The sequence below is a fragment of the Monodon monoceros genome, unplaced genomic scaffold (genome assembly GCF_005190385.1).
Source record: "Monodon monoceros isolate NGI ecotype Baffin Bay Population unplaced genomic scaffold, NGI_Narwhal_1 Super_Scaffold_7, whole genome shotgun sequence".
Classification (NCBI taxonomy): domain Eukaryota; kingdom Metazoa; phylum Chordata; class Mammalia; order Artiodactyla; family Monodontidae; genus Monodon; species Monodon monoceros.
The window spans coordinates 107,067,267-107,091,348 of NW_021703784.1; the positions used below are offsets into that span (position 1 = coordinate 107,067,267).

At 64.9% G+C, this 24,082-nt stretch overlaps 4 protein-coding genes across 12 annotated transcripts in view; all 4 read left to right on the forward strand.

The window, feature by feature from the left end:
* The window catches only part of PIDD1 (p53-induced death domain protein 1), a 5,812-nt gene extending 3,357 nt beyond the window's left edge, over window positions 1–2,455 (forward strand). For 3 of the 4 annotated variants that reach the window (XM_029208733.1, XM_029208731.1, XM_029208732.1), the window contains exons 8-15: window positions 67–246; window positions 325–472; window positions 589–956; window positions 1,049–1,172; window positions 1,250–1,368; window positions 1,447–1,560; window positions 1,670–1,869; window positions 2,069–2,455. In XM_029208733.1, coding sequence (XP_029064566.1) covers window positions 67–246; window positions 325–472; window positions 589–956; window positions 1,049–1,172; window positions 1,250–1,368; window positions 1,447–1,560; window positions 1,670–1,869; window positions 2,069–2,327 — 1,512 coding nt within the window. In that variant the 3' untranslated portion in view covers window positions 2,328–2,455. The remainder of the gene's footprint in view (window positions 1–66; window positions 247–324; window positions 473–588; window positions 957–1,048; window positions 1,173–1,249; window positions 1,369–1,446; window positions 1,561–1,669; window positions 1,870–2,068) is intronic. The other variant, XM_029208735.1, reaches the window with a different exon arrangement.
* A 600-nt stretch (window positions 2,456–3,055) lies between these two features.
* On the forward strand, window positions 3,056–10,841 carry SLC25A22 (solute carrier family 25 member 22). 4 transcript variants are annotated; one of them, XM_029209551.1, is made up of 10 exons: window positions 3,056–3,100; window positions 6,144–6,285; window positions 6,382–6,507; window positions 6,716–6,771; window positions 7,562–7,652; window positions 8,363–8,484; window positions 8,601–8,775; window positions 8,858–9,012; window positions 9,105–9,180; window positions 9,259–10,841. In XM_029209551.1, the coding sequence occupies exons 2-10, from the start codon at window positions 6,266–6,268 to the stop codon at window positions 9,407–9,409; spliced, it is 972 nt and encodes a 323-aa protein (XP_029065384.1). In that variant the 5' UTR covers window positions 3,056–3,100; window positions 6,144–6,265; the 3' UTR covers window positions 9,410–10,841. The 4 variants fall into 4 exon arrangements, with proteins under 4 accessions (XP_029065384.1, XP_029065383.1, XP_029065385.1 ...); XM_029209550.1 differs by lacking the exon at window positions 3,056–3,100 and adding an exon at window positions 5,013–5,120; XM_029209552.1 differs by lacking the exon at window positions 3,056–3,100 and adding an exon at window positions 5,434–5,466.
* A 458-nt stretch (window positions 10,842–11,299) lies between these two features.
* CEND1 (cell cycle exit and neuronal differentiation 1) lies at window positions 11,300–14,375 on the forward strand. Of its 2 annotated transcripts, none has more exons than XM_029208509.1 (2): window positions 11,300–11,349; window positions 12,748–14,375. In XM_029208509.1, the coding sequence occupies exon 2, from the start codon at window positions 12,845–12,847 to the stop codon at window positions 13,283–13,285; it is 441 nt and encodes a 146-aa protein (XP_029064342.1). In that variant the 5' UTR covers window positions 11,300–11,349; window positions 12,748–12,844; the 3' UTR covers window positions 13,286–14,375. The 2 variants fall into 2 exon arrangements, with proteins under 2 accessions (XP_029064342.1, XP_029064341.1); XM_029208508.1 differs by having other exon boundaries at window positions 11,309–11,372.
* Window positions 14,376–21,000: 6,625 nt separating this feature from the next.
* The window catches only part of GATD1 (glutamine amidotransferase like class 1 domain containing 1), a 6,596-nt gene continuing 3,514 nt past the window's right edge, over window positions 21,001–24,082 (forward strand). For both annotated transcript variants that reach the window (XM_029209305.1, XM_029209306.1), the window contains exons 1-4: window positions 21,001–21,134; window positions 22,673–22,749; window positions 23,205–23,310; window positions 23,678–23,785. In XM_029209305.1, coding sequence (XP_029065138.1) covers window positions 21,071–21,134; window positions 22,673–22,749; window positions 23,205–23,310; window positions 23,678–23,785 — 355 coding nt within the window. In that variant the 5' untranslated portion in view covers window positions 21,001–21,070. The remainder of the gene's footprint in view (window positions 21,135–22,672; window positions 22,750–23,204; window positions 23,311–23,677; window positions 23,786–24,082) is intronic.

Below are 24,082 nucleotides of genomic sequence, written 5' to 3' on the forward strand. Positions count from 1 at the left end.
TGTCCCTCTGCCCCCCCATGCCCGGTGAGGCCCCTGACCATGTCCCTCTGCCCCCCACACGCCCAGCGGCTCTGGGCTCGCTGCCAGGTTCCTCACTTCTCCTGGTTCTTCGTGGTTTCGCGCCCTGTGTCTGACGCCTGCCTGGTGCCACCAGAGGGGACATTGCTCTGCTCCTCAGGACATCCTGGGGTCAAGGTCACATTCCCCCCTGGGGCCACTGAGGAGCCCCGTCATGCCCGCATGCAGGTACGGGCAGGGCAGCTGCCACGGGTGGCGGGTGGTGACTGGGCACAGAGGTGATCGCTTGGGTGCCCTCTGCTCCAGGTGGTGCGCGTGGGCAGCAGAGAACTGCCGGCCCTGCTGGGAGAGCCTGAGGCAGCCGCCAGCCCCCTGCTCTACCTCTCCCAGAGCGGCCCCCCAAGCTTCCTTCGGCCAGTCACCGTGCAACTGCCTCTGCCCCCCGGTGTCACAGGTGAGAGGCGGCTGTGTGGCCTCCTGGACTTGTAGCCACGGGGTGGGGGGGGACAGTGCTCAGAAGGGGGGCCCCGGGCAGGGAGGCCTCAGCCTGTGGCCCCCTGCCACCCACAGGCCTGAGTCTGGACCGCTCGCACCTGCACCTGCTGTACCGGGCCCCTCCCGCGGCCACCTGGGACGACATCACGGCGCAGGTGGCGCTGGAGCTCACCCACCTGTATGCTCGCTTCCAGGTCACGCGCTTCTCCTGGTCAGTGCCCCCTCCCTCCGCCTCTTCGGTCCCCCACCCCTGCCCCGGCCTGTGCACCCCGCTCACCCCCAGCCTTCCCAGGTACTGGCTCTGGTACACCACCAAGACCTGCGTGGGGGGCCTGGCGCGGAAGGCCTGGGAGCGGCTGCGGCTGCACCACGTGAGCCTCATTGCGCTGCAGAGGCGCCGGGACCCCGAGCAAGTCCTGCTGCAGTGCCTGCCCCGCAACAAGGTGGGGGCGGGGGCAGAGGGCTGGGAGGGCGGGGTGGGGGCCAGGGGCCAGGGCAGGGCAGTGGGCTCGCAGCCAGTGGGTCGCCCCTGCAGGTGGACAGCACCCTGAGGCGGCTGCTGGAGCGCTACCGTGGCCCGGAGCCCTCAGACACCGTGGAGATGTTTGAGGGGGAGAAATTCTTCGCTGCCTTCGAGAGGGGCATCAACGTGGATGCCGGTAGGCCCCCTGCACCCAGAGAAGGGACCCTGGGGTCTGCCCCTACAGTCCCTGCTGAGCCTACCCCCTGCCCCCAGACCGTCCAGACTGTGTGGAGGGCAGGGTGTGCTTCGTCTTCTACTCACACCTGAAGAACCTGAAGGAGGTGTACGTGACCACAGCGCTGGACCGGCGGGCTCAGGCCGTGAGGGGCCAGGTGGGCCAACGGGGTAGGGCCCCCCGGGCTGCCTGGGCCGAGGCCAGAGCACTGAAGCCCACCTCATCCCACCCACAGGTGTCCTTCTACCGAGGAGAGGTGCCAGAGGAGGTGCCTGAGGAGGCGGAGGCTGCTCGGCAGAAGAGGGGTGCAGACGCCCCGTGGATGGCCACTCTGCCCCTCAAGCTGCCGGTGCGGCCTGGCGGGGGGAGCGTGTGTGGAGGGGGAAGGGGATGGCCAGGGGTATGGGCTGGAGCCGGGGGCGGGGCCAGGGCTCACTGCCACTGCGTCCTCCCCACAGAGACTGCGGGGATCCAAGGGCCCAGGGCAGGGGGCTGGCCTCTCCCTGGCACCTCTGAACCTGGGCGACGCCGAGACTGGGTTCCTGACACAGAGCAACCTGCTAAATGTGGCCGGGCGCCTGGGCCCTGACTGGCCAGCCGTGGCCCTGCACCTGGGTTTGCCCTACCGTGAGCTGCAGCGCATCCGGCATGAGTTCCGGTGAGTTCTTTTGAGCCTCCCTTCCCGCTGCTGGCCTGCCTACTGGAGCCTGGCTGAAGTTCTGTCCAGGGGAGGTGGGGGCAGGGCAAACAGTCAGGAAAGGGAGGGTCTGGCCGCCCCTGGCCCAGGGAGGAAGGAACCCATCTTGGGAGGGTGGTCCTGGGCCGGGCCCCTCCCTCACCGTTCCCTGTCCCCCCAGGGACGACCTGGATGGGCAGATCCGCCATATGCTCTTCTCCTGGGCTGAGCGCCAGGCCGGGCAGCCAGGGGCTGTGGGGCTCCTCGTGGAGGCCCTGGAGCAGAGTGACCGGCGGGACGTGGCCGAAGAGGTGCGGGCTGTCTTGGAGCTTGGCCGCCGCAAGTACCAGGAGGGCATCCAGCGCACAAGCCTGGCCCCCGGGGACCTCGGCCCACCTGGCTCTTCAGCATCACAATCCCCCGAGCCTGCCCAGACCTAGAACCTACCGATTTTGGGCTGGTCCCTGACATCCTCTGGCCAATGGTTAGAGGCTCCCACTTTCAAACTTTCCCTGGGTATGGGGCCAGTGACCCTCTACTCCTTGTGTAACAAACGTGCACCATCCTGGCTGCTGTCTCAGAGCTCAGTTTATTTGCTGGGTGGAGAGGCAGGTGGAAGGCACGGGGAGGCCAGATCAGAGGCCTGGCCCCTGCTGCGAGGGGGCCTGTGCATAGGCTTCCCCACAGCCCTCGCTCCTGCCTGTCTCCGGCCCAGCGCCTCCTCTTGGTCCTGATCTCTGGGAGACAGGGGGCCCCAGCTACAAAGTAAGGGCCGCAGCCCCGATGGATACAAAGTCACCCTGTGCGGGATTGCATATCTGCCCTTTGGTGGCGGTGAGGGTCAGGGGCTTGGCCAGTTCAGTCCCCTCCCAGCACCGCTCCTCCCCTAGGACACCTCGTCCCAGCGCACCTCGCCATCCGCTGGCCCGACGGGAGTAGTCCCTGGTCACCGGCCCATGCACGGGCGCGAGGCCGGACACGCAGGGAAGACCCTTGGGGACCTAGGGTGAGGGCTTGGCGCTGGGCTGTGGCCCGCCGGGCGCAGTGGCCGCGGCGGCCAGGAGAGGGAGCCGGAGACCGCGAGCGGGCCGAGGACCGGGGGCGGAGCGCGCGCGGCGCCGAGCGGACGCGCCCCCGCGCTTAGGTGAAGCCGGGCGCGCGGCGCGGCGGGGAGGCGAGAGCGGCGGCGGCGGCGGCGGCGGCAGAGCGCGCGGTGAGTGCCCGCGGGGCGGCTCCCATCCGCGGCGCCCACCCGAGTGCAGCCCGGCTGCGGGGGCGAGGGGCACCACGACGGCTGTGGGAGGTGACATCTGCCCGGACGAGGCGGCTCATGCGGGGCCCGCGCCGGCGGATGCTGCGACCCGCTGCCGCTGGAGTGTGGGAGGCCGTGCTCGGCCCCGGGCGGTGCCGGGCGCGCTCCCCGCGCACACGTGTCCCCGCGGGGTAGGAGACAGGGGCCGGTGGCCAAGGAACGGAAGCCCGGCCGTAGGGGGGACACACGTGGGGCCCTGCTGGACGTATGGGGACACGTGCTTGGCTGGAGTCGCCATCGCCTGGAGGGGAACAGCGTGGCGGTCCGGGCCCCGTCCGGACCCCCTCCAGCGAGACGGGGAGTTGAGCCAGCCTCCAAGCGGAGCCCTGAACTCCCACCCCGCGCCTCCTTTGTCACCGGCTTGGCGCCCCTCCAGACGGCTGGACAGAAAGCACCTCCCCGGGGGGAAGGCGCTGGGGAAGATTGAATGGGGAGCAAATAGCCGGTCCCAGGCTCTGAGCCTCACCCCCACTGCCTTTTTTGGGGGTGGGGAGCTCAGCGGCTTCATTTGTGGGAGATTTTACCTCTGGAGGGCCTGGAAGCAGCAGCATCGTCCTGTGGGTGGTCTCTGTGAGCTGCGGTGTCCACAGCCTTGCCTGCAATCCCAGTTTACCAGGCTGCGGGGAACCGGAGGGGGTACAGAGAGGGCTGACAGCCCTGGGGCCTCAGGCCTGGCTGGGGCTGCCAGGTTTCTATGGCAACATGGGGGCGCAAGGGGAGGGCCCTCCAAGCTGTCTCATGAGCAGGGTGTGGGAACACTGAGTGAGGACAGAAAAAGGAGCATCCAGGGTCCGGAGGACCCCTTGCCAGTCGTCTCCCGGCAGAGCCCACCGCCCCCACTGTTCTCAGTTCTGCACCCGTCTTCCCCACTCCAGCCGGCAGGGTGTGATGGGGGACCCCAGGGCTGCCTGTCTTCCTGGGGCAGCTGCTCGCCTCCCCACCTTGGATAGTCTGTCTGACTTCCGGGGCCCCCATCACCCAGATGTCCCTTACCCCAGACGGGAGGCAGGGCTCATTCAGTCCCCATAGGGCAGGATGTGGACCTTGCCCGCAAGGGTCTGGGACAGCGGAGAGAGACGGCTGTGGCCAGTCTACACCTGGAGGGTGGGGGAGGGTGGGGGTGGGAAGAGAGGGTCAGGTTGAAGTGCAGAGGTCAGACTCCTCTCTGCAGGCTGGAGCACGGAGAAGCAGGTCCTGGCACTGAGGCCCTGGGCGAGTCGGGGGGGTGCAGCTTGGCAGGGCAGAGGGCTCTGGGAGTACTGGTTCCCATGCCCTCTGGACCTGCCAGGTGAACAGGCCTATGGGTGGCAACCAGTAGCCTCTGAGGCCCAGCCACCCCCTCCCTGGCCTTTCCAGCAGACAAGCATGTCTTTCTCTGCTCCAGCGTGAGTTTTCCCTGAAGTTCACCTTCCCTCAAAAGACCCACAAGTCCCACAGGCACGAGTGGACACAGACCCATCTCCACCCCATGGCACCAGATCCCCCATGCCTGGGCACAGAGAGAGCCCTATCCTTGGGGTCCCAGGGCCCTAGGCAGATCCAGCCTGCAGGCTGCAGACAGAAACCCATGGGGCAGCTGGGGGCACGGTGGTCGGGGGCTGGGGTCCCTGTGAACCGGTTGCGTGGCTTGGCTGGGTCAGCCCGAGTCTGACCCACTGCCCCACGGGCTGGCGGGGGCTCCGAGGCCAGTCCCTGCCTCCCAGAAGCTGTCACACCCCCTTCTCGTCCCTTCTCCCACAGGGGCAGGGAGCCTCATCCCGCCCAAAGTGAAAGAGAAAGTCACCACCCCCCTCAGGCCCGCCCCGCCCCGCCCCGCCCCGCCGCCAATCCCCGCAGGCGGCACCGCCCTCGGCCGCTGGATCTCCTCCGCCCGCCCGCGGGCTGTAGTCGCGGAGGAGGAGCCGGTTCGGTGCACCTTGGGGTGAGCGGGACCGCGGCGGGGGGCGGAGGGGCTGGTGAGGAGGCAGGGGACATCCCGGCCCAGGAAAGCTGAGGTGAAGGTCACCAGTTCTCGGGGGGGCGACAGGTGTGAGCCAGCCGTGTGACCCTGGGTGGCAGCGCTTCGGGTGGGAGCCAGTGACAGCTGGCCTCTGAGGGGGCCACAGTGGGGGGGGGAGGACCCCACAGCCCAGTTTTTATGGCTGTGCCCCTGCATAGGAGGCCCCCGAGGCTGGCTCTGGCTCCCCAACCCTGCCCCTAGAGAGAGGGGCCTCTTGTCTCTGCACCCCTGGAGCAGCTGGGGGCCTGGCCCCAGGGAGCCCCGGAAGGTCAGCCATCCCCCTCCCAGAGGTCCTGGTCGCTGGGTTCCTCCGTGTGTGTGGGTGTGTTGGGTGTGAGTCTGGGGGTGAAATTCCTGGGAGGGTGGGCACAGGGCTGGCTGTGGCTGTGTTGGCGCTTCTCCGGTCACCAGGGGAGCGGATGGTCTGAGGGTCCAGCGTGGAGTTGCCACGGGAGTGGGGGCAGCACCTACCGGGCAGCTGTGAGCTGAGCCCTAGTGTGGATGCTGGGGCGCTCTCACCCCCCTCCTGAAGAGGGCAGGTGCCCGCTGCCTCTGCTCAAGGATGGGGGCCGTCACAGCCCAGTCCAGGTGCGCCCTGACCGGCGTGTTGGCCCCGTCCCCTGCTGCTGCCTCCCCGGAGGCGCCTGGCCCTTTAAAGGGCTCCGCGCACGTGAGCGAGCGAGGCCAGCTGGGAGCACGCAGCCGGTGGGGGCGCCTTGAGGGGAAGCCGGGTGGCCCAGGGATGGGGCCAAGGGCCAACGCTTCGCCGCACACTGCGCGCCCAGGACGTGCGGAGGGCCCCAGCCTGGGAGGGGGCGCTGGGGGGAGGGCTCGGTGCCCCTTCAGGAGACCTGGGAGGGAGGCTGGGGAGGCTTACTCCTCTGGGGTGCCTCTGAGCCGTGGGTCTGCCCACCCCCGCTGATCCCAATTCCCTCTTTCTTCTAGGACAGAAGTGTTGGTTTTCAAGCTCCCCTGGAAGTAGAGGACCGCCCCTCCTCCTCCTCCAGCACCACCTCCGCTGTCTGGCATCCACCTCCGCGGCTCCTACCTGAGTGCTCCCGAGTTAAATGGCCGATAAGCAGATCAGGTCAGAACCCCACCCAGCCTCACCCCACCCCTGCCCTCCCCTCCCCGCCGACCTATGGCCCAGGAGGTCGTCCTGACACTCCCTCTGCCCACACAGTCTGCCAGCCAAGCTCATCAATGGCGGCATCGCTGGGCTGATCGGGGTCACCTGCGTGTTCCCCATCGACCTGGCCAAGACGAGGCTGCAGAACCAGCAGAATGGCCAGCGCCTGTACACCAGCATGTGAGCCTGCGGGGGGGCGGGTAGCAGGCGTGGAGCCATGGGTGTGGGGCAGACTTCTGCGCTCGGCTCCTGGGTCCCCCCCATCCCCTTAAACCAAAGGGGAAACTGAGGGGGGGCAGGCCTGGGGGAGCGCCTCCCTGGGTCAGGGCTGGGGCCGTTGCTGGATGCCAGACTGATCCCCTGCTCGCTCCCACCCCCTGGGCTGTAGGTCTGACTGCCTCATCAAGACCATCCGCTCAGAGGGCTACTTCGGGATGTACCGCGGTGAGGCTGGGGATGGGGCAGGCCTGGGTAGCACCCTCCTGCAGCCCCAGAGGGGTCCTACCGTAGCGGCGGGGAGGCAGGTGGGAAGCCAGGGCAGGGCGGCGTACCTGTGCCGGGTGTGACGGTGTGGACCTGTCCCATGGGGGCTGGCTGCACTTGCACCAGGGGTCATCAGCCGGGCCCTGGGTGCTGGGGGGACGGGGGGTGGGATCTCTGGGGCACGGCAGTTCTCAGCCCCGTCCCCCACTCACTACCAGTGCACAGCATGGCAGGACACTGTCTCTACCACAGTGGCTGCAGCCCCCTCCCCTGCCTCCCGGGACGGGTGGGACCCTGTCTGTGCCAGGAGATTGGGAGGGATGGGGTTGTTACTGCAAAGCAGCTTAGGAGACAATCTCCAAGCCTGGATTTGCCCAGATGCTGTGCAGCCCTGAGTCCTCGCCGCTGAGAGGGGCTCGCCACTGCCTCCCCATCTCTGACCCGCGCCAGGCCGGACTGTGGCCTTACCCAGAACCCCAACGCAAGCACGTCTGTAGCCCAGGGGAGGTGTCCCTCAGGGAGGCCGCCCACTGGACTGGGAGGGTTACGGGGGAGGCTGAGCAGAAAGCCCGGAGAAGGCACTGCCTGGCCCGCCGGTCCCGCCCCTGCCAGGCACAGATGTGGGCGAGAGGGCAGGACGCAGCCCAGGAGTGACCGGGGGCGGGCTTTGTCAACTGGGAGGCGAGTGCTGGCGGAGAGCCTCCCCAGCCCAGGCCACTGACCTGTCTGTGCTCCCCCATGTGCCACACAGGAGCCGCCGTGAACCTGACCCTCGTCACCCCCGAGAAGGCCATCAAGCTGGCAGCCAATGACTTCTTCCGATACCAGCTCTCCAAGGACGGGTGAGGGGCTCATCCGGCTGCTGGGGGCCAGGGTCGTGAGGGGGAGGGGTCTGTGCTTCCAGACAAAGGACGAAGGCTCTGTCCTCCTGGGGGCCCCTCACCCTGACCTTGCAGGGCCCCCTCCTCCTCCTTCCCCTCCCTCTCCTCCCCCTCCTCCTCCTCCCCCCATCCCCCTCTTCACTCTCCTCCCTCTCCTCCTCCTTCCCCTCCCCTCCTCCTCCTTCCCCTCCCCTCCTCATCCTCCCCCTCCCCCCCTCCCCCTCCCCTCCCCCTCCTTCTCCTCCTCCTCCTCCTCCTCTGTCCCCAGATGCTGAGTCAGTGGTGCCCAGGCCCCAGGGGTCCTTGGCCCCCAGCCACTGCCTGCTGCCCCTTGTAGGTTGGGATTTCGGGGGCACTGACCAGTTTTCCTCATCACCCAAGGGTGGGGCTGAAAGACCAGTAGTCCCTTGGAGCACTTGAACCGCCCCCCCACTGCATTTCTCTTCGCTCAACAACGGCCCCTTGGCCCTTCCCTGGCCTTGCCAGGAGCCGTCTGTCAGTTGGGCTCACCGCCTGTTGCTGGAGAGCCTGGAGGGTGTCTGGGGCTGCAGAGGTCTGTACCCCACAGGGCTGCCTCCGCCTCCACCCCTCCCATGCCCCCTCACTCCGGGGTGCACTGGGAGGCCCCCGGGGCCTCTTGACTCTTCCTTGCAGCCCCACCCTCTTTACAGCAGGCAGAAGTTGACCCTGTTCAAGGAGATGCTGGCAGGCTGCGGGGCCGGCACCTGCCAGGTGATCGTGACCACGCCCATGGAGATGCTGAAGATCCAGCTCCAGGACGCGGGCCGCATTGGTGAGGGCGCGGGGCGGCGGGCAGCTGGGCGGGGGAACTAGCCGGGCCCCTGCCCTGCCGCCACCGCGTGCCTCGTGCTGAGAGGGAGACCAGCAGGCCGTCCCCTTTCTCCCCAGCCGCCCAGAGGAAGACCCTATCTGGCCAGGCCCAGCTTTCCGGCCGGGGGGGTGCCCAGCCCCCCGTGGAGCCTCCAGCTGCACCCCGGCCCACAGCCACTCAGCTGACCCGGGACCTGCTGCGGAGCCACGGCATCGCCGGCCTCTACAAGGGACTGGGGGCCACGCTGCTCAGGTAGGGGGGCAGGGAGGTTTGGGGGCGGCCCGCCCACCTGCCCCCCACCTCCCAGCCAGTCACCACCGCCCTCCCTCCACAGGGATGTCCCCTTCTCCATCGTCTACTTCCCCCTCTTTGCCAACCTGAACCAGCTGGGCCGGCCGGCATCTGGGGAGAAGTCTCCTTTCTACGTGTCCTTCCTGGCCGGCTGTGTGGCTGGGAGCGCGGCTGCCGTGGCTGTCAACCCCTGTGATGGTCAGTGCCCAGGCCTGGGCCCGGGTTGGGGACGGGGCTGAGGAGTGGGGTCGGCGGTAAGGGGCCCATACTGACCCGCACGCCCCCTGCAGTGGTGAAGACCCGGCTCCAGACGCTCCAGCGCGGCGTCAACGAGGACACCTACTCGGGGTTCCTGGACTGCGCCAGGTGGGTGAGCCCCCAGGGGGTGTGGGGCGGGGGTAGGGCAGCCCCAGCCCTGCAGCTCTGACTCCCCTCCCCCGACAGGAAGATCTTGCGGAACGAGGGCCCCACAGCCTTCCTGAAGGGTGCTTACTGCCGCGCCCTGGTCATCGCCCCGCTGTTCGGCATTGCTCAGGTGGTCTACTTCCTGGGCATCGCCGAGACCCTGCTGGGGCTGCCGCGAGTCCAGCCCTGAGCCCGGCAGCCACCCCACGCCCTCCAGCTGAGCGGGACCAGAGTGGGGCCAGAGCCAGGCAACGCACCCGGATGATGCGAGAGTCTCTCCCCACATGCACGTGGGGGTGGGGGGAGAGGAAGGGGTGCAGGGTCCACACAGTGTGCACACGTGGGCCTGGTGGGGTTCTGCCTGCACAACCGCTGGGATCAATGTCTTATGTAGAAAACTCAGAAATCTTTACATTCCTGGAGCCAGCCCTGCCCACCTTGGCCCCCCTCTGAACACCCCCAGGGACAGAGCTGGTCTCTGGACTGGGGGCCCCCAGGCCTGGGCTGGGCAAGCTGGACCCTCCCCTCCAGTCTACCAGCTCCCGTCCCCGAGGCTTGGCCCCTAGTCCACAGGGGGGACCCTGCACAAACCTATTTATTAACTTGCTGAGCACAAGTGGCTTTGTCCATCCCTCCCGTCTGTCCGTCCAGCCTCCCCTGCTGCTGTTCTCGCCTTGGCCAGCCTTGCGGGAGGATTGGGCACTCCTGCCCCCCATATTGAGCCAGGAATCCTAGGCTGGGGGTCACCCTGCGTTCTGACTCCCAGGACAGGTTCCCCGCCCCCACCGTGGGACCCAGCCTCCCTCCTGGTAGGCCCCTCGGCCTCCAGCCCAGGCTGGGGACCCAGGGGTGTGAAGTTGGGGCGCATGTACGAATGTTGTGGGGAGTAGCTAGTGGCAGCCCTTTGCTGGCCTGGCCCCTCAGGGATGGGGCTGCTGGGGAGACTGCTGCCTTTCCCCACATGGCCAGGCGCGTGTGTGCGCGTGCGTGCGCGCACATGTGCTGTGTGTGCCCTAGACTCCCCACTGCCCCCGTCTAGAGATTCATTTCTCCGGCCTGCCCGCTCCTGCTGCACCTTTAGTAGAGCCCTCTCCTGAGACCACCGCCCTGGTGCAGAGTTGGCCATAGGGAAGGGCAGGCACGAGGACCAGTCGAGCCTGGGAGCGTGTGCTCCTCTTGCAGGGGTGCCAGGAGCTGCCCCTCCAGCCTTCCCAGTGCCCACACTGCTCTCTGGGCCTCTGCATACGGCCCCCCCAACAATTAGTAAAGCTCCGCCCTCCCAGCGTCCCCACCCCCACCCCCCGCCCCACTGATATTGTGAATTGAGGCAGAGGCTCACCCTGCCCTGCCCTGTCCCCAGCCACGTGATCGTGTTGGTGATTGGTCTGACGTGCCGGTGCTGTGTTCCCTCACCCCCCGGGCCCCCTCTCTGGAGGCCCCTCCCAGTGACACTACCTGGGGCTCAGGCCTGGGCCCCGCAGTTTGCGGTTGCTCCTGGGAGCTGCCCTCTCCCGTCACAGCTGTACCTTGGAAGCTGCTGCTGCTGCTGCTTACAGAATTATATATTTTTTCTTTCGAATTCAAGAGTTTTAAGAAGTTGTAACTTTTTGTGTCTTGTCATGTAAGAAGATAAATAAATATTCTAAGTAGATGTCTCTTCTCTGAGACTCTGGTAGGGGTGAGGAGGGGAAGGTTGCCCTCCTCTTCTGGTAACTGGCTCCCCTCACCTGGCAGTCCTGGGTCCGTCTGCCCACCCACTGACGGGCACACTGGCTGGAGGGGGTCCTGGGTGGAGTGGCCTCCTGACTCCCTCACAGTCTGGGATGGGGTTGCGGAAAAACCAGCCTCAGCCCCTCACCTCCCTGACTCTGAGCTGCCCTTGGGATCAAAAGCGGAGCTGGGTTTGGGGGCCCCAGAGGTCTCAGCCAGCTCGGGGCGCTGTGGTGGCCGAGAGCAGGTGGGCGGGGCCAGCGCTGATGCGGTCCCGCTCCCCTTCCTGCGCCGGAAGCAGTGCATTGTGGGAAACTCCCAGTCCTTCCTCCGCAGCCGCCGCCCGCCGCCCGCCGCCCGCCGACCGCCGCCCGCCGCCCGCCGACCGCCGTGGTCCCGCGGAGAGCGCGCTGCGCCGAGGTGGGAGCGCCGGGAGCAGCAGCGTAAGGCGGCGGCGACTCCACGGCCTGGGGTCTGGGGTGGGGTGAGGGCCCCGCAGGAAGAAGCAGCGGTTCTCCGCTATGAAGGTCACCGGGGGCCCTCCGGGGCCCTTGCTCTCTTGGGCACAGCGGCCTGGAGGGGGAGGGGTAGCCGGGTGACGTTAGTATGAGCCAGAAATAACCAAGGGTCTGGGGGAGGTGGAGAGTGGACCCCCTGCCCTTTGCAAACTTGATGCCCAGCAGCTGGGTGCCCCTCCAGAGTGGCAGGGGTGAGGGGCTGCTGGGGTTCCCCGGGAGGTAGGACAGCAGCTGGGCCTTTCATCAGGACACCCACATCACGCCGTGACCTTCAGGCGACCTTCACTGTGGTTAGTGTGCATTACCAGGGTGGGGACCCGGGGCCGCCACCCCCCACGCAGGCTCCCTCTCCCTGAGGGTTGAGGTGGGAGTTCTCAACCTCCTGGAGAAGCGGCGGACCGCCGGTGTCCGGGTGTCCAGGGAGGGAAGACTCAGGTCCAGAGTGACGAGGCCCCCAGTCCCCCTGCCCTCCCCAAACACTGAGGATCTGGGCCAGGCCTTCCCTACAGCCCAGAGCCCCCGTCCTCTGCCTGGCCCAGATTCGGGGGTGCTGAGGCTGATGACAGGGCGCCTGCCGACCCCAGACTCACACCAGGGATTCCCTCCACTCCCAGAGGCAGGCGTGGCCTCAGGGTCACGGAGGACTCCCTGCTCTTAGGCCAGAGCAGGCAAGGCCGGTCATGGGGGGGGGGGGGGGCGGTGCCCGGCGCTGGGGGGAGTAGATGGCTGGCTGGGAGGCACAGGCCTGTCACTGCCACCCTGCCTTCTCCAGCCTTCTGAGAAGACACCCTGGTTTTGTCACATCCAGGTCCTGGCGGCCTGGGGCCCATTCCTACCCCACCAAGGCCTGAGAGCCCAGACTCTGGGCTCCCACCCTGCCCTGCCTCCCCCCCAGCCCACCCAGCCCTGAGAAGGGTACGCAGTCAGTTCTGCCCAGGCCCACGGGGCTGCTGTCCACCTCCCGTGACCGCACACCCTTCTCAGGGCTGGGTGGGCTCTCTTCCCCACCCTGGGTGAGCGTGATGGACGCGGCACACGTGTGGGCAAGACTGTGCCACAGATGAGGAAACTGAAGCCTCTGGCTGGTCTCATCCCAACACCCCGGCCCAGGGGGGCCGCAGCCCCTGCTTGTGCGCTTGGAGGGGCTTCTCAGAAGGTGGGTGAAGCCGGAAGGAGGCTGAGCCCCGGAAGAAGAGGGTCCAGAGAACTGAGCGGCGTCTCTATAGGGACAAGGAGCTGGGAGCTGGGCAGGACGCCAAGTCTCTTGTCCCAGCCTCGTTGGGTCTCCCCCACCCCCCAGGCTCATAGGATGCCCAGAGGTGAGCTGTCCTGAGCTGCTGCGGTCTAGACACCTGCCTGTCCACGCACGCCCCGTGCAGCCCGCCAGCACACCCACCATGGAGTCCAGAGGGAAGTCGACCAGCAGCCCCAAGGCCGACACCAAGGCTGCTGCTGAGGCCCGAGCACCCACCGCCGCGGACGGGAAAGCCCCCTCGGCTAAGCCAGGGAAGAAGGAGGCCCAAGTGGAGAAGCAGGAGCCTCCAGCGGCCCCCACCCTGCCGCCTGCCAAGAAGACCCCGGCCAAGGCAGACCCTGCCCTCCTCAACAACCACAGCAACCTGAAGCCGACCCCCGCAGCCCCCAGCAGCCCCGATGCAGCCCCCGAGCCCAAGGGCCCTGGGGATGGGGCTGAGGAGGGCGAGGCCCCTGACGGGGGCCCACGGGGCCAAGGCCCCTGCCCTTTCGAGAACTTGACCCCCCTCTTTGTGGCTGGGGGCATGGCTGTGGCAGCTGCAGCCCTGATTCTTGGTGTGGCCTTCCTGGTCCGAAAAAAATGATGGCTGGTGCCCAGGTGGGGGCACAGCCACTTCCTGTACAGACCTCGGGAATCTAGTGCATGCCAAGTTCACACACAGCTATCTATACATACGTAATACATATACTTGTGTACCCCCCATATACACGCAGAGGAAGAGAGAGAGGGACAGGCCCCCTGCCAGCAGTGGAAACCAAGCCCCCTCGGTCGGTCAGTCCCCAGCACTTTCCCCTCTGAACCTGGGGGCAGAAGGAGCCCCGGCTCTGTGGGGTACAGAGCAGCACGGGTGGAGCCCTGACAGGGTGGTGGCTTAGGCTGGACCAGGGCACCTGAGGGCGGAGGAAGGAGTGGGCTGAGTGTGGCCCGCCTGCCCAAGCGTGCCAGCCTGTCCCAAGGGCCCCAGTGGTTCTGTGGGCTTCCTGGCAGCAACTTCCCAATGAGCCCCCAGGCTGGGTGCCCCCAGGGCTGGGCAGGGGTCTGGGATGGGTTCTGACCTGGGTCCAGCCCGCGTGGGGACATTAAAGGGTGTGGCTGTTTCACTCTCCCCATTTCTGCTCTTTGCTTGCAACTTGGGGTGGGGCGTTCATCTGGGTGGGCTGACTCCGGGGGGCTGACCTCAGGCAGGCGGCCACATGGGCGGAGTTTCCGAGCCACTTGCCCGGTCACCTGAGCCCTGGCTGGGTGGACAGACAGCCCGAAGGCTGGTGTCAGGAGGGGGTTCCCCAAGTTTACCTTCTAGCTGGGCCCCCACATTTCCTGCCCTGACCCCCATCCCACCGTGCGGCAGTTGTCCTGCGGGCAGCTGAGAGCTTGGCAGGGAGGCAGCTGTGCCGGCCTAGCCCCCCACAGATGGCGTCTCCTGCCCCACCCAGCGTCCTCGGGGTCTAACAAGCGTATACATGCAATAACACAGGTAGAGTAGAACCGCTTGGCGGGTGACCATCACCCACGTCCGCTGCCTCATTGTGCCTGCAGGGAGACCATGCGTTGCTGGGCCCATGGCACGGTGGCAGTGGGCACTGTGGGAGCCCGATGTGCCCTTGCCTGGCCAGCTGGCCACTGAAACCCCAGGCCTGAGTGGAGGCCGAGTCTGAAATAAACTCTAATTATCTAAAGGCTGGGCTGGCGTCCTCACCTGCATGCGGCCGGGACAGGCTGGGGCTGCCTGTCTGGGTGTGTGGGGTGTCATGTATCCACACCGAGGGCCTTCCAGGGAGGGACAGGGACCCCCAGGTGCCCCTCACCAGCCCTTCCTGCCACCTCCGTGCCCTTGATCCTGGTGAGCTCTACCCACAGCCCCGCCCAGGGCCTGACCCCTCCCAGACAGCCACAGCCAGGCCTTCCTGCAGGCCCTGACGCTAGATGGACACCCAGGGGCTGCAGGACCCACCCCCAGGCCCAGGCTGCCGGCCACAGCATGGGGTCGAGCTGTACTGGAGTCACGTTGGGAGGGGAATGGGGACCTTGGCCCTCAGTCGTCCTCTCCAGCTGGGGACGCTTTCTCGACCCCTCTCTGCAGTGAGTTCACCACTCCAGGGGGGTGGGGAGGTCGCTGCAGGGAGGGGGGGTCCCTCTTCTCATCACTTTCCACCCGCAGCTCGCTGCCCACCCTGGCCAGGTGTCCAACTGGGGGAGTCGCGCGGGCGTGGGCTCGTGGGGAGGAAGGCCCCCTGGGCTCCAGAAGTGCTCTGCGGGCTTTGTCACCCTGGGCCCCACGGACTTCCTCAAGCTGGTTGGGGGCACATCTCTCCCTTCTTTTCCAGGTACTCATCCCCCATTGGTGCACCCATACCTCAGGCCCAGACAAGTCCAGAGCCCTTCCTTGGAGTGAACACACTCCAAACAGACCTAACACCCTTGCCCTGAGCCATCTGGCCTGAGCTTGGCCACAGAGAGCAGGCAGACGGTGCCCACACCCGCAGCCTCCAGCCCGCCGGCCCCACAGGCACCGGGGCTGCCACTTGCCTACCTTCTCCAGCCAGCCAGCCCCCTCTCCCCTTCTCTGTGTTCTGCTTGCACCTAAAATGCAAACAAACGAAAATCCTTCTGCCATTTTAGGGGACTTGGGGCGGGACGGGGGTGCCTGTGAAGGTGAGATCTGTCACCTTCAGCTGGACACCCAGGGCTCGGTCCTCCCGATGCGGTGATGTTCTCCCCGTGTTGCTGCCTCATTTTACTTCTCCATTCTCTGTTTGTTTGTTTGTTTTTTGCGGTACGTGGGCCTCTCACCGTTGTGGCCTCTCCTGTTGCGGAGCACAGGCTCCGCACGCGCAGGCTCAGCGGCCATGGCTCACGGGCCCAGCCGCTCCGTGGCATGTGGGATCCTCCCGGACCGGGGCACGAACCCGTGTCCCCTGCATCGGCAGGCGGACTCTCAACCACTGCACCATCAAGGAAGCCCCCTCGATTCTCTATTAAAGGATATTTAGATTGTTTCAGAATTTTTGCAACTTTAGACAAAGCAGTAATGGAAATCCTTGTCCTGCCCCGGTGCCCTGTGTCTCTGGGCATCCTGCGTGCACATGTGACCTTTATTTTATTGTGGTAAAATGTACATTATATAAAATTTACCATTTTATCTTAAACTTTTCGGTGCACAGGACTTTAGCATTAATCCCACCCACACTGCTGTGCTAGCATCACACCATCCGCCTCCGGAAATCATTCATCGTCCCAAACTGACAGTCTGCCCCCATTAAACACTCACTCCTCATCCCCTCCCCCCCCCACCATCTACTTTCTGTCTCTATGAATGACGACTCTGGGGACGTCATGTGAGTGGAATCAGACAGGATTTGTCCTTCTGTGTCTGGCTTATTCACTGAGCATAATGTCCCCAAGCTTCATCCATGTTGTAGCCTGTGTCAGGATCTCCTTCCTTTTAAGGCTGACTATCCCATTATATGCATGGACCACCTTTTGTGTGTCCGTCATTCGCTGATGGGCACTGGGCTGCCTCTTCCTGTAAGGCTGCTGTAAACACGGGTGTGTGCACACCTGAGGCCCTCCCTGCGGTTCTCCTGGGACTCGCCCAGAGGTAGGCCACATTGTGTATGCACCTTAAACTCGGCTGCCCTGTCTCGTGCCCATGGGTCGGCCACGAGAGCAGAGCTCCCCTCCCTTGGTGACACAGGAGCAGGTGAAGCACTCAAGGTTTTAAAGCCCATCTGGGGACTTCCCTGGTGGCGCAGTGGTTAAGTATCTGCCTGCCAGTGCAGGGGACACGGGTTCGCGCCCTGGTCCGGGAAGATCCCACATGCTGCGGAGCAACTAAGCCCACGTGCCACAACTACTGAGCCTGCACTCTAGAGCCCGCGAGCCACAACTACTGAGCCCGCGAGCCACAACTACTGAGCCCGTGTGCTACAACTACTGAAGCCCATGCGTCTAGAGCCCACGCTCTGCAACACAAGAAGCCACCGCAGTGAGAAGCCCGCGCACCACAACGAAGAGTAGCCACCCCTCGCTGCAACTAGAGAAAGTCTGCGCGCAGCAACAAAGACCCAACACAGCCAAATATAAATAAATTAAATAAATAAATAAAAATAAAGTCCGTCTGAACAGGGGAAGCTGGCCACTTCTGGTTGTTTCTGTTTGCACTGATCCAACTGCTACTTTTCACCAGGTTCTTGGCCATCTGGGCCTTGCCTTTTCTGACTTTTTGTTTTTTAAGATTTTTATTTTATTTATTTATTTTTGGCTGTATTGGGTCTTGGTTGCTGCGCGCGGGCTTCCTCTAGTTGCGGCGAGCAGGGGCTACTATTCGCTGTGGTGCGCGGGCTTCTCATTGCAGTGGCTTCTCTTTGTTGTGGAGCACGGGCTCTAGGCATGCGGGCTCAGTAGTTGTGGCTCTCAGGTTCAGTAGTTGTGGCTCACGGGCTTAGCTGCTCTGTGACATGTGGGATCTTTCCGGACTAGGGCTCGAACCCGTGTCCCCTGCATTGGCAGGCGGATTCTTAACCACTGCGCCACCAGGGAAGTCCTCTTCATGTGTTTTATACTGCAAGCCTTCATCAAATGGCAGTACCTGCATTCAGTGGCTGGCTTACACCTCACTCTGTTTCCTGCATCTAGAAGTTCCAAAATCTCAGTTTATCACACGGAACTGTTGCTCTCTTTACCATGCAAGCTTTTGGAATCTCGGTTAGAAGGATGTTCTCCCTTGTTGTAGTCTAATACTCTTGGCATTTACTCACGTTTAGGCCTTTAATGCATCTGGACCTTAGGTTTTGTGTGGAGTAAGCTGGAGAGCTTGTGGTCTTTCTTTCTCACCAGCAGGTGTGATTAGCCAGCAACAGGCAGTGGACGGTCCCCCTAGCCCCACGGTGACTCTGTCTCCTGCTGTCACTTCCCACACAGCCAGGGCCTATCCTGAGCCTGGGTCTGCCTGCACCTGCCACAAGGCCACGCTGTAGTTTTGTGATATCACTTTGTAACCATCTCCTGTTTCTTCTGAGGCTCAGCTTCTCGTTCATAGCATCTCTAAGCTTGAGGAATGTAGGCATGCTTCCAAAATGAGAAAAACAAAACAAAACAAACAAACAAACAAAAACAACCTCTTGGGGATGCCCAGGCTAACTTAAGTTACTTTTGTTACAGAACTGCTTTTATATTTATTTATTTGTTTGTTTGTTTATTTGGCTGCATCGGGTCTTAGCTGCAGCGTGCAGGCTCCAGACGCCACGGGCTCGGTGGTTGTGCTGTGCGGGCTTAGTTGCCCCGCGGCACGTGGGATCTTAGCTCCCTGACGAGGGCTCGAACCCGAGTCCCTGCACTGGAAGTCAGATGCTTAACCACTGGACCCCCAGGGAGGTCCCAGGACTACTTTTAAGGTCTAAACAAAATACCAGCTATAAAAAGCATTTAGTGTATAAAGAGTACACACTGTAAATCCCGCTCGAACTTACAAGGACACCTGAAAACCAGGAGAACTCAGATGGCAGCAGCGTCTCCAGGGACGGAGGCCCCAGTGGGCTGGGCACTGAGGGAGGGGCTGCTAGGATAAGCTGTGTCACACGTGGGGTCACCGTATAGGGACGCAAAAGGTGTAGGGGTCCAGTTTGCTTTCCTCTCTAGCACCCTCTCCTCTCCCGAGAGTAACCTCCCTTTGGGGACCCCACCATGGCACGCATCCTCGGTGTGCCCGGGGATGGGGATGCCAATGCCTCAGGGTCCTGCCCTCCGCAGACATGGGCATGGCCAGGTAGGGGCCTCTGGAAATGCTCTTCCTCCAGCAGGGCAGAACAACCGAGGCCTGGGGAGGGCAGAGGTGCGGGCGGCTCGCTGCTGCGGACCCTCCCACTGGCTGCTGCATCGGGCCTCTCTGACTCCTGGGCCTTCAGCGCACCCCTGGCCCCGAGGCTCCCTGACCTCAGGGAGGTCCCAGGGCCGGGCAGGCAGAGACTCCCTGCGCCCCAGTGACTGGTCCCGCCGTGCCTGGGCTTCCTGTCTGGTGCCTTCGGCCCCCGGAGCTGGTGCTGGCTGTCCGAGGGCTGCTGAGAAGAGCGAAAGCCGCACCACCTCCACGTGCCACGGCCCCCGCCCCCCGGCCCCGGCATCAGGCACCTGTCCCGGCAGGAGAGAAGTGCACGCCTGTGTGTTGCAGAGGGCGCTGAGGGAACGTCCCTGGGATCCACCCCGGCACCTGGGAACAAAAAGCCTGGGTGTAAGTCAGCCCCGCCTTCAGCCCAGTGGTACCCGGAGGTGTGTCTGAGGGGAACCCCATGCAGACCCTCCTCTGGATCCTCCCAGGTGACCGCTGCTTCCTGTCCTGATGTCCTGGGCATTGGGATGGGCCAGCTTGAGACAGAACCCACCTCCCTGTCACATCATCCCACTCCAGGCCACAGATCGCCACTGCCTGTCCAACTGCCTGATGTCCTCCAGCCAGGCCCTGGCAGCCTGGGGTCAGACAGTGGAACCAGCTGATCTGTCCTCTCAACAGTACTGCGGAAGTCCCACCCGAGGCAGAGGGACCCTGTGCCCAGCCCGCTGCCCTGGTCTCAGCCGCCCCAGACTTTAGGGGCTGGTGCAGGGTCTGCATAACCCACAGGTGCTTGAGGTCTAAGTCTCTGGATCCACCCTGCCCAGCCTCGGCCAAAAGAGAAGCTGGAACTGAGGGGTCTTAGCCCTGCTGGGAAGAGGGATGCATCCTGGGCCTGGGACATGGGCCACTCTGCCCGCTGCCTGGGTAGCTGGCCTGCCCGTGACACACCCACCCTGAGAGAGCCCCAATCCCAAGTCCTTATATGGGAGGCCCACTGGGCAGTCAGGCTGAGCTAACAAAGGGGCACTCAGGGCAGTCCTTGCATGGGGTGTTCTCAGAACAGGAGAACTGGGTAGACAGTGCCTTAGTGCCCATGGGCTTTGACGGATGGTTAGGAGTTTGACGGGCAGAGAGGCACTCCAGCATTCCAGAGGTAGGAATAGGAAGTGCAAAGGCCCCCAGGGAAAGGCTCAGGCGTGCTCTGAAAAGAGGAAGTTGCCAGGTGAGCAAAAGCAGGGGTGACCTGAAGCACTGGTCAGCAAGCCCCCCAGGAATGGCCCCCCACTCACCCAGCCTTGGCTTCCAGGGTGAGCAAGTTCCAGAGACAGGAATGAAATGCTGGTGCAGGACAACAGGACCTTGTGATCCCCACGTACCTTGTGCCTCAGGGTCCCAAACAAGTGCAAGAGCCCAGGTTCAAGGGTGTCACAACCCCCAACAGCAGAGCCCCTGTGCCCAGCCCCCAGGCCTCCCCCACCTTCACCTGCCCCACCCAGGCACTCGCTATTGGACAAGGAGGTACCTGAATAGCATGTAGATGATGCCGGGGGGGTGGTGGGTGAGCCTACACCTCAGGTGTGACCCAGGGCAAGAGCTGTGGGATGAGGCTCAGCAGGACGGGTGGGGGCTCTGAAGGGGGAGCCCCAACCTCTCAGGTCTAGATCCTTCCCAGGAGACAGTCACCAGGCCTGGGCTGCTGGCTGCAGATCTGTCTGGTCCCCAGGCCCTCCTGCATCTGCTCCAAGAGGAGGAGTCACCTGCCAGTCGCTCCCCTGCAGCAGCCGCCATCACCCCCAGGTGTGCACGGCCACCTGGCCCAGATGTGGGCCCTGAGGCCAGGCCTGAGTAACAGGCCCCACCTCAACCGCAGGGGGTGGGGTGTGAGGGACAGGGGCCGCCCCCTGGGATGGGAACCCACTCAGGAAGGGGCAGCGAGACTGCAACCCCACCTGGGGGGCACCCCAGTCACCATGACAGGTCATCTTGTGTGTGTCCTCCCCACTGGACCCGGGGGCAGACACGGAGAGGCAGGCCACTGCCAGACCCAGAATGAGGCTTCTGGCTTGTGAAGCCCCAGGCCACCACCGCTGCCTCTGTGCAGGATGCTCCTCCCAACTCCACATGCCACGTGGGACCCGTACCCTCGCAGGCTGGCCTGCGCGGCCCTGGACTGGGCTTGGGAAGGGGAATGAACTGTGCTCCTGACCGCGGTTAGGAGTCGGGCCAGGGGTCTGCTCAGGGCTGCTGAGGGATCTGGCCCGAGAAGACCCTCGGAGGCCTCTCCTGCGGCCCCGCGCCCAAGCTCAGACCTCTCTGCGGGCCCGCCTGGGCCACGAGGCGGACGGCGTCGGAGGAGTGGCCCGGGCGGACCTTGACCTGGACTCCGACCCGGACCAGGGCTGGGAGGGAGAGGCGGGGCGGGAGGCGGGATGGCGCATGCGCCCGGCGCGGCTCAGCCCAGCCCCCAGGCCGCCGCGGCCCTTGACCTTGCCCCTGGCACGCTCCGCGCACGCGCAGGCCGCACAGGCCGTGGCTGGGCCCATGGCGTCCGAGCGGCTCCCGAGCCGGCCAGCCTGCCTCCTCGTGGCCAGCGGCGCCGCCGAAGGTGAGGCTCGAGAGGGCGGGGCGGGCGGGGCCGGGGGCCGTCCGCCGCGAGTGCTTCCGCCCGGGCCGGGGTTCTGTGGAGACGAGGACCGGGGATGGCGGCCCGCCGCGGGTCTGGTCAGTACGCCTGGCCGCCGCTCTGGGGGAGCCGGGGAGGCGGGGCGGCGAGGGCAGTGGTGTCTCCTCCCCGCACCCTCCCCGCTGCCCGCCGGCCCGGCACACGGCCCGGAGGACGAGGGTGGGGAAGGGACGAGTCCGATGGGCTCGCGGGCGCCGTGGCTGGTGGGGCCCGGTTCTCGCCCAAGGCCCCCGGGTGCTCAGGGGCAGCAGGGGAGCAACGAGCCGGTGAGGGTGGCTGGCGCACTTCCTGGGTGCTCCCCTTGCTGCCTGCATCGCAGAGGAGTGATGAGCCCAAGGTCGAATGGCGGGAGGTGGAGAACCACGGTTGGGACCCAGGGTCCGACTCTGGAGTCTGTTGCCGCCTTGACTTCTGTGGCTGCCCAAGTGGGCGAGGGAGTGAGGACTGCGGGTCATGGGGTCACAGTGTGCTGAGCCCCAGGGCCCCTGAGCTGTCCCCAGAATGAGGGATGGAGGAACTGAGGGACGCCCCCCCCCCCGCATGGGGAGTTCAAGGGTGAGCCATCGAGAGTGGGGTTCAGTCCTGAAGACGTAGGTGGCTGGTCGGAGTGCAGTAAGGGCGAGGAGGGGTCGCACTGGCTTGGCTGTGCCACGGGGAAGGGATGCTGAGGACATGGGGTGGGGGGCACAGCTCTGACAAGGCTCCTGCGCTCCGTGGGCAGGACGAGCGGGCCCTCCAGAGTCCCTTCAGGGGACCCTGGGGCGGAGCAGGTGGGGGTGGGAGGGCTGGAGGAACTGGGCAGAACTGGGGAGACCGTCTTTGCCCAATCTGTGGACTCTTTACGATGAATGTGTATTAATTTGTAAGAGTGAATAAAGGTGAAGGCGAGGTTTCGGGATTGGGTCCCTCGACTAAATAAAGGTGGAGGGACGCAGATCAAGTCCCTTTAGAAGCAGGTGTCTCTGGTGGGGGGGGGGCCTCAGCTCCCAGCGGCCGGGAGCCTTCGGACTGGGCGTGCGCAGAAGAGGCTGCGCGCAGCCCCGGGGCCGGGGCGGTAGGCGGCATCCGCGAGCTCGGTGAGGAAAGGAGCCAGCGTCTCCCCGGCCTGTGCACCGCGCTCCCTGCTGACACGTGCTGCGGCCCACCTCCACGGCCACAGGCCTCGCTCACTGCCGCTCCTCTGTGGCTGCGATCGGGGGTGGGGCTGGTGCTCAGCCCCTGTGGTTCGGTGCGTAGACAAGCAGAGTGTCAGGGAACCTCATGCATGGGTTTGCCTTCTGGAAAGGCCTCTAGTGGTCAGGCTGGGGAGACAGCCCCCCTCGGGGGGCCAGGGGGGCTAGGGCTGCTACCTCAGCCATGGGAGGGGTGGGCCCCGGGGTGAGATGGGGTGCGGGGCTGCTCCCCAGGGTGGTCCGGGGCCGGGAGGAGCCCTGCATCCACCGGGCTGCATCTCCTCGCAGGCGTGTCAGCCCAGTCCTTCCTCCACTGCTTCACACTGGCCAGCGCCGCCTTCAATCTGCAGGTGGCCACCCCCGGGGTAAGTCCAGCCACCCTCTTCTCCAGGACAGTGTTCCACCCCCTGGGAGGAGCCAGGAGCCAGCTTGGGCTGAGGGCCCAGGACCCCGGTGGCACCAGCTAGTTCTGTTCCCCATTTTCTGAGACCTTTGGTCACGTGTGAGTGAGGGTGGCACAGACCTACCATTGGGAGGACTTCTCGGCCCTCGATGGTGTGGAACTCAGGGTCACAGAAGTGACCCATCAGGTGTTTCTCACTGCACCAAGGGTCACCCCTGAGGCGGGTGGGACACTTGCTTCCACTTCATAGGCAGGAGACTGAGGCCACTCAGGGGCAGGAGGGGGTTGGGTGTGGCGAGGCTTGCCGAGGGGCTGGGTGGTCGGGTGCCTTTGTCCCGAGGCACTGCTGTCAGTCCCAGCCCTTGTCAGCATTTTCTTGAGCCAATAGCGGGGGCGTCTCATGCTGGGCTCCTGCAGGGGAAGACCATGGACTTCGTGGACGTGAACGAGAGCAACGCGCGCTGGGTGCAGGACTTCCGCCTCAAGGCCTACGCCAGCCCCGCCAAGCTCGAGTCCATCGACGGTGCGGGGCCTGGGGGGTCTGGGTGGGGGGTGGTTCCAGCTGGGGTCATGGCCCCAAAGTGCTCGCTCACTCTGTTCCTGGAGCATCCAGGGGCTTGTCACGAAGCACTGTGGCCATCCGGGACCGTGTCCAGCCCTGCGTCCTGTGGCCAGAGTTCTCCAGCTCGGTCTGGGGGAGGGAGTTGGCAGGCACACAGAGGTGGTTTGTGAGCCTCGGGAGCCTTAGCCCACGTGGGGGTAAGTGACACAATCCTTGTGACACAGTGGCTGGCAGGAGCAGAGAGGAGCTGGGCTGGTGGCCGTGTAGGGCCTGGTCCCAGCTGGCGACCTCGCTGTCTGTGACTGACTGGGCTGTGGTCTCCCGCCAGGTGCCCGGTACCACGCCCTCCTGATTCCCAGCTGTCCTGGGGCCCTGGCTGACCTGGCCAGCAGCGGGTCCCTGGCTCGCATCCTGCAGCACTTCCGCTCCGAGAGCAGTAGGTGGCCCCCAGAACTGGGGTTGGGGTGTGTATGCAGATTCGTGGGAAATGGGGCTCCACCGACAGGGAGGAGAGGCGGGGAGATGCCCAGTGAGAGGCGTGGGAGGTGATGGCCATGGACTGCGGGGTTCAGGTTTTGTTGCTGGAGATGCCCAGTCATTTCAGGAGCCAGATAGGGTAGGTGTGAAGAGCCATGATTCTGACCAGTGAGCGGACAAGTTTAGACGGCATGTGTACACATACACACACACACACACACACACACACACACACACACACACACACACACACACA

Bases quoted from the DNA above. Each gene is read 5' to 3' on its own strand.
- SLC25A22 (XM_029209551.1), top strand. From the start codon at position 6,266: ATGGCCGATAAGCAGATCAG. The intron at 6,286-6,381 runs GTCAGAACCCCA...CTGCCCACACAG, and splicing joins ATGGCCGATAAGCAGATCAG to TCTGCCAGCCAAGCTCATCA. The intron at 8,485-8,600 runs GTGAGGGCGCGG...CTTTCTCCCCAG, and splicing joins CCAGGACGCGGGCCGCATTG to CCGCCCAGAGGAAGACCCTA.
- CEND1 (XM_029208509.1), top strand. From the start codon at position 12,845: ATGGAGTCCAGAGGGAAGTCGACCAGCAGCCCCAAGGCCGACACCAAG.